This window comes from Gavialis gangeticus, unplaced genomic scaffold (assembly GCF_001723915.1).
Source record: "Gavialis gangeticus isolate Ggan-Ray unplaced genomic scaffold, GavGan_comp1, whole genome shotgun sequence".
NCBI classification, from domain to species: Eukaryota; Metazoa; Chordata; order Crocodylia; family Gavialidae; genus Gavialis; species Gavialis gangeticus.
Window position 1 is genome coordinate 12,564,925 of NW_017729015.1, and position 7,687 is coordinate 12,572,611.

Below are 7,687 nucleotides of genomic sequence, written 5' to 3' on the forward strand. Positions count from 1 at the left end.
CTTGACTCCCCTTATGGCCTTATTTTTGCTTATTCTTTGTGCTAATGGGTCCATGCCATGCATAGATAGTGGTGACAGACAGCATCCTTGTCGCACCCCTGTATGAAGTTTAAAAGCCCCACTTAGGCACCCACTAACCTGGACTTGACTCTTTTCTTTATACAGTAACCTTATCCAATATATAAATTTCTCTGGGAACCCCATTTTTTCCTAGCACCCTGACTGTGTAATCCTGATCCACTCTTTCATATACTTTATCTAAATCTAGGTTTACTATACATGTGTTCATTTTCCACTCTTGAATGTGGGATAGTGCATCTCTGATCACTTTAGAGATCCTTCTACCTGGTCCTGAGCATACTTGGTCTTCATGCATTATCTTTTGGAGGTTTTTCTTCAAAGCCAGCATCATAGCCATTAACTTATAGTCCACGTTAAGGAGTGTAATCTATCGCCAGTTGTTTCAGGAATTCCTCCTCCGCTTTCTTAAAGAGTCAGGTCACAACGCCTCTTGTAAAATCTTCCCCTGCCTCTCCTGTTTCCGCTACTTCCTCAAACACTTCCACTATATCCCTCCCTTTCCCATGCCCAAAACGTCTCATAAAATTTCATAGGCAGTCTGTCTGCTCCTGGCGAGTTCCCTCTTTTGTAGGTTTTTAAGCACTCCTCCACTTCCTTTAAGCTGATGTTTTCTTTTATCTTCTTTGCTGCTTCCTCCTCTACTTGCTCTTAAATCTCTTCCAGCAAAACCATCATATTCTTGCTGTCTACTTCTAGGGCCTGCTTTAAATCACAGGCCCAGCTTGCTGATTATTGTGGCCTGATTGTGGTGGAGGCCACCATTTTTACGCCTAGATCATGGTGCCCCACACCCCCTAATTGGCAGAGGGAGCAGATTTAGGGTCAGGTCTAATTGCGGCAGCAGAGGCTTTGCTCCCAAGGCCTCTGATTGCTGCTGAAAAGCCCAGTGTCAACAGCCTAGCAGCCCAGGGGAGGGGTCACAAAAGGGACAAGGGGAGAAGAGAGCTTTGGGGATTTGTAGGGGATGGGGTGTCTTCTCCTCTGGGCAGCAAAACTGGGGTGCAGGGTGACTGGGGGCACCTGGCACCGTACATGTGTTCTTCCCTGCCCTAAACCCTTGCCCAGAGGAGCGCACACCCCTTCCCCTACACACCTCCAAGCTCTCTCTTCCCCCTGTCCCTCTTGCTGTTTCCCCCCACCCCCCAGGCTACTAGGCTTTTGCAACTAGCTGGGAATGCAGTGGTGACAGCGTGGTCTGGAGCCAGGGCAGAGCCATGATCTGTGCCTGCGTGCACCCCTGCCTGGAGCATGCAGGCTGCAGATCGTAGCTCTGCCCTGGCTCCGGACCACACTGTCACCGCTGCAAGATCCCAGCCTGGCTGCAGAGCAGCTCTGAGCTGTGCTGCTTATCCTGCTGGGAGGGGACTGGGTGGCGTGGTATAGCCACCCCAAAATTCCCCATTGCCCCATCTTGGGCTGGGGTTGGGTGGGGGATTGGACTTGAAATGGGTTGGGCTTGTTTCGAAAGGCAGTGCTGTTTCTTTTTTTCTCATGAGACTTGTCAACACTGTGCCTGACTGCCTTTGCATTCAGGAAGGCTTTCATTTTCCCACCTCCCTGCCACTTCCAGCCTCCAGCTCGTCACTCCAGGCTGGAGCCCAGGGGAGTTAATGGTGGGAAGCTGCTCTCTGGCTCTGACTCCAGTTCATTCCCCTCCTTTTCAAGTTTTTCATGATTTCTCCCCCCCCCCCCCCACATGTTTTCTTCCTTTTTCCCTCCCTAACTCTTGGGCTCATTTATTTGTTCCACCTCCATTTCCTCTGCTTGTTTGACTTCTTCTTTTCCCCTTTCCTCCTCCCACCCCTATGCCTGGCTTCTCTCCTGCTCCCCCCTCCCCTTCTTCTGTTTCTTCTTGAGCCACCTCAATTACAGCTATTTAAACCCCCCTCTTTCTCCTTTCTTTCTTTTGGAGGGGTTTTTATCCACCATTTCTACTTCACTTGCCCTCCTCTTCTCCCCACTGTCCCTTTCGGAGTCACGATGCTCCTCGGGGGATCTGACCACGCTTGCACAGGCTTTGGGGCACCTGCAGAATAGGTGTGTCCCCTCTCCCCCCTCCCCACGCACAATGCTCACCTAGTGCATTTTAGGGACTCGTGGCACTCTGCAGCTCTGTGCCCCTTCCCTGCACATCTGTGATGCATCACATGGAGATTGTGTGGACAGATGTCCCTCCTTGCTGTATTGCTTTGGTTGCCCCTGGTATATTAGGGCCCCACCGGGGTTTTATAACTGGATCATAGATGGGAGGTGCTGAATCCCACCTGGGTTTCCACTTGCCAGTTCTCAGCACAACTCCTGACTTCCATAGCCCCATTCAAATACCATACGAGTCTCGCACCTTCTCTACACACATTACTCCTTGCACATTCATTTCCATCCACCATAGTCTTCTGCCTCTAAATCCATAGCCATTCTTACTATACTCACTTGTTCCCTTGACTTTTTGTCCCCTGCAATAAACTTTATCCCTCTTAATTTTTTTCTCCCACATAACTTGGCATGTTTCTTCCAAAAATGTTCACACCCGTCCCAGTTCCAGTAAGTAAACTCCCAAGTCTTTATGTTTTGGAAAGCCATCGGCCTGGTGAGATGATCCTCCTGCACCTCCAATATCTCAAACAGTACTTTGTCTGTGAACTCGGATCTGTTCATCTTTGATCCTGTCTTCATCCCATCATGGTTTGATATTGCTTTTATCCACAGTCTGTGATCCTCCCTGACATCTCTCAGTGCATTTTCTGTGCTGTCCTGCCGTGCCGCTCCCCGTGGGCATTTCATTGTGCTCCTGCAGCTTTCTGCCTCTTGTCTGACGTGCCTTCTCCTGCTGTTCCTGCTCTATCTCCCATTCTCCCCTGCTCCCATCTTCCCCCAGAGCCAGTCACGACACCCTTCCCTTGGTGCCAAAAGTGCTTGATCTTGGCCAAAAGGCTGAGATGTTAATGGGAACCTATAAAGATAGATCAGTACAGCCCATCCAAATAAGATGCATGGTAGTGCCCATCGCACTTGTCTGCCCTCAGCATTGACTCTTTTTGGTGACCCACTATATTAAATACCCATTTACTCCCTCTTCACCCCCACATCTGAGCTGTGCCTTTCTTTCCCATTTCCAGTGATTACTGTTTCTTCACCAGCCTTAAATGGCTGGCAGACCTCACCAAATACGACCCCAAACACTTCACCCAGAATCCCTCTGCCACCCCCCCCACCTGTTGCATATGATTAGTGTGCCCCCACCCTCCAGGAGGTGGAGCTGGATTAGGTTGCCCTGCACCTCATCTGCATATAGGCTTTGGATGATCCTTTATGAGGGAGTATCTTGGAGTACACACACATACTAAGCTGTGTGGTCACCTTGGCTTGAAACACTGTTGACTCTGCTAGGGCCCAGTACAATGAACTGTGTGGCAAATCATGAGCCTTTTGGCTGATATCATGCATAATTTGTAGTATATCTAAAGAGACTTCTCAGTCTCTTGTGAGAAGATCAAGTGGGGGCATCTGAACCCCAAAATCTCTGGGCTTGGGGCCACACACAGGATGCCTACCAATGGATCTGGGAGCATCTGAAGTCCTAGGGTGAGAGCCTGGGATGGAGGATGCTCACCAGTTGTAGCACCGTACCTGGTGTCTACTAAAATTGAGTTCTGCCTGCTCAATCAATACGGTTTTTGGAACAATTGAGCTCTGCTCAATCGATATGATTTGAAACTGATTTGGCTAATTTGACCTGGAAAAAGAAATATATAAAAATATCTAAATAGGTACAAAAGTGCTGCTTAAAGGTGCTAATGGAGTACCTGTGCTAAGACTTGCAGCAGTTTCCAGACAGGTCAAATGCATACATTCTGGGTGAACTAAGTCTATGGGTATGAGTATCTATAGTAATTTGCCTAGATGCAAATTGATTTCAAGGTTGGCATTTTCAAATTTGCCTCTCACTTGCACGTGTTTAGAGAAAGCAGTGTCTGATCGTAGGAGGTTTCAGGGGGAAGAATTTGGGGGGAGAGGGCAAGGGGGGTGCGTGCACACCCCCCCCCCCACTTATTTTCCCTGCTCTTGCAGTAGGAGGTGGACAAATTCAAGGCACATCTTCAATAATTAGATTCTATACCTGGAAAATTATTATTGGGGGGATCTTATCTGAGTAAATTAGGTACTTGAAAGCACACTTGGCTGTTTGTAATGAAGCTTCTGTATGCTAGGAGCTGTTCAGACACAGAACAAGACCAGCTCTGCCCCAAGGAGCTTACAGTCAAATAGACAAGACAAGAACAGAAATGACTTACTGAATGTTGCCCAACAAGTCGGTGGTAAAAGTATGAGTAGAATACAAATCCTATGGGACCAAGGCTGGTACCCTATCTACTGGACCTCTCTTCTTTTCTTTTCTTTTCTCTTTTTTTTTTTTTTTTTAATGCATAGAAAATGAATGTGATGGGTCACCCCTGTTCCTAGGCATCTCCCATCATAAGCTGTATCCTCTGGACAGTCCAAGATTGCAAATGCAAAAGGAAGGTTGTTGTGCTATCCTCCTGTCTCCTCCCTAAGTGTGAGAAATTTGGTGCAACTCTGGAGCAGATCGGCAAGGAATTGCGAAAGCTGGCTATACCTGCTGTACCTGCTAAATCTCAAACTCAAAAGTATGTTTCTTCTAGAAATCATTTCATTTCTTAAAAATGGGGTTTTTCATTAAAATTCAGATGAATATTTCGTAATTGCATATAGGTTCTTGTACTGCCCTTACTAATAGAGCATCTTCCAGTAGTGCGTTATTGAGATGTACGTGCGTCACATGTCCATAAAGATGTCTGGGCCCAGTTCTGTCACGTCATCTATGTGCTGGTGTGACTCAGTTGACTTCAGCAGATGCTAGAGGAGAACACTGACTCAATGTGCTATACCGTCTACAAAATCCATACTGCATTTTGGATAGAGAAGGAAACCATGCAAGAGCTGGGACTCTTGGCGTCGAGTCCTGGATGCACCACTACTTCCCTGTGTGCCATTGATCCAAATACTTTCCTTTTCTTCCTCAGTTTCTCTATCTGTAAAATGGGGACAATGGTACCAACTTGCCTCTTTGGGAGGCATCATGAATTCTGGTATTAACAGTTATTTACTGCATCAGAGTAAGATGGACCAGGTCTGTACAGCTTTTACTGGTATGTTGTGTTTTTGTTCAAGACCTGGGAAGTTGCCAACATGAGCTAATTAATTGCTGGGTTTGTTAATTTGACGATTTTTTTTTTTTTCCTGCTGCAGGAATGTACTATAAATATTGTCCTTTTTAATTTAAAGAGTGTACCTTCTTTCCTCCCCACAACTTACCCTCTGGAGCGAGACTTGGCAGAGAACTTTTTTTTCTGCCAAATCCAGCTTTTCTTTGTAAAGATCAGCTGTTTACAGTAGTTTCCTTATAACACTTTAATTTTCGGTTCTGCTCTTTTGAATGCTTCTTTTGCTTCTTCCTGTAAATATTTTGATTTAAAAAAAAAAAAAAAAAAAGCTGCTGTGGGGAGCTGAATGCAGCAGCTGCTTACTGTGCTTCAGAATTAGATGTGGCTAGACATCACAGGACGTCATTTTGCATAGAGAAAAAGGATCCTCTTCAGCTTCTGTGATTTGGGCTGTGAAAATAAACCCCTTCTCGATCCTCTTCCCCCACCCACACCTCCTCCCCATCCCCAATTTCCCTTCTTAACCGTGTTGCAAGAACACCTAGTCTATTTGTATGCAGGATCCCAACCTGCTGTGGGCCAAGAAGTATAAGAGTGGGGGGAGAAGCAATCTGAATTGGAGAGGAGGTGGCAATTTGAAATCACTCACTCTTGGGAGGCCCTGAGGGTCTCTGACGGCTCTGGGGGGCAGGTAGGCTGGAGGAACAGTAGTGATGTAGGCTGGAGATCTTCAGAGAGACCTTGAACCCTCTTCCAGATGTCGTGGCAAGCTTTGTCCAAGCTGTCTTGAGGAGTGTTGTGGTGGATCCAGATGTGCCGTGGGAAGGGCCCCAGAGGGAATGTCCCTTTGGGGCTTGCTGCTGGACCCGGGGGCCCATTTCCGCCTGTGGGCATCTTTTCGTCTCTTTGCACCCAGAGACCGAAGGCCAATTTTTTTTCAAAGAAAGTGTTCCTGTGGGTACGGAACAGAATGAATAGCAACAAGCCGCGGTAGCTCGGTAACCGCAGAACCCCCGGGCCCGGCAACGGATATGAAGGATAACAACCAGAAGCAGCTGTCGAGGTCCCAGCAGCACCCACCCGACGACACGTAGAAGGGAACGCCAGGTCTTCTAAGGAAAACCGAGAGCAGCAGCCGAGGCGTGTTGCAGATACAGCCGGCCTGCATCTTTCCAACAACCCTGATTCCTCCCCTAGGTTGAATTAATTTCATATTGTATCCTGGTGCCCATGGAGAGTTATGGGGCCCTTTGGCCCTTGACATTTGTGTCTCTTCCCAGATGCCTGTGTTGGGTCCCCTTCTTATCCTTGTTGGTATAGGCTGAAGCAAAGAGGTGGGGTGGGGGTGCAGGGGAGACTAGAAGAGATGAAGGCAGGAGGTATGGCTGTCCTGCAGTGCCTTGAGCTCCGTGGAGGGAGCAGTGCGTCTCCCTGGTGCTCCTCACTAACCTCGAAGCCCTGGGTTGCACCAGGTCCTAGCAAACAGTGGGGTCCAGTGGAGAGCCCTTTGGCAGGAAGTCCAGCGTACACTCTGCTCTTCGCTTGGTTGCTATTTGAGCTTAGACCGTCAATGTAACCCTCTTTACTGCTCCTCTTCCCCATCCAGCTGTTTGTCTGTTTTGGCGATTTTTTTGCATTCTTCTGATTTGTCCGGGAACGGGACTCAAGTGCTAGTGTAATATTGCTAGCTGTTCCTGCCACTTTCTCTTACTGTTGCTACAAACCAGTCCAAGGCATCCTTTCCCTTGTCTTCACTGAGTCTTTTGCATGCTTGGAGCCAGTAGTGGAGCATCTCTCCCACTGTCCTGGACTGTGCAAAAGAACTAGCTCCAATTTTCCTTGGAGTTTCCAGCGGAGCTATCAGATGTGCAGTAAAGCCATTTTAACTTGTATACATGGCTCCTGCTGTTTAGGTTGATGCACTTCCACAAGATAGACTGGCTCCTTGCAGAACTGTGTCTTTCTACAACTTTCCCTCCATGGATGTGGCTAATGGTATGGCGGGGGAATGTGGGGCATCTATTTCCTCTTTCACTTGCCTCGAAATTCAGTGAAGACGTTTCCGGGAACTCGAGCTTTTATTATGGTGTGACCAATTGAGTGTCCTTTTGTTCTCATGGGTGGGTCTGAGCTATGACATTTTGGAGCTTGTCAACACTGATGGATATTTGCTTTGGGATTTTTCTTTTTAACACTTTCCTATGCAGCACCAGGCACTAGCCATTTACAAACACAAGATACCAACTGGATCACTTTCTATTTTAGTAATATGCTGCCTTCATGCACTAGCCATTTTTGCCCTTTACTAGCCCAGATGTTTGAGTGATGTCACCCTCTGGTGCCTGGAGCCGAACAGAAGAGAAAATCCTGAATTCTGGTGCTCCAGTGAAGATGACTATTCATCGTCCATGGTACAAGTCTGC

At 47.6% G+C, this 7,687-nt stretch overlaps 1 protein-coding gene across 1 annotated transcript in view; it reads right to left on the reverse strand.

The window, feature by feature from the left end:
* The window catches only part of CUNH1orf94 (chromosome unknown C1orf94 homolog), a 33,411-nt gene extending 27,018 nt beyond the window's left edge, over positions 1-6,393 (reverse strand). The window contains exon 1 of the mRNA XM_019512562.1: positions 5,914-6,393. Within this exon, the coding sequence (XP_019368107.1) occupies positions 5,914-6,158 (245 nt within the window). The 5' untranslated portion in view covers positions 6,159-6,393. The remainder of the gene's footprint in view (positions 1-5,913) is intronic.
* Between the last annotated feature and the right edge of the window lie 1,294 nt (positions 6,394-7,687).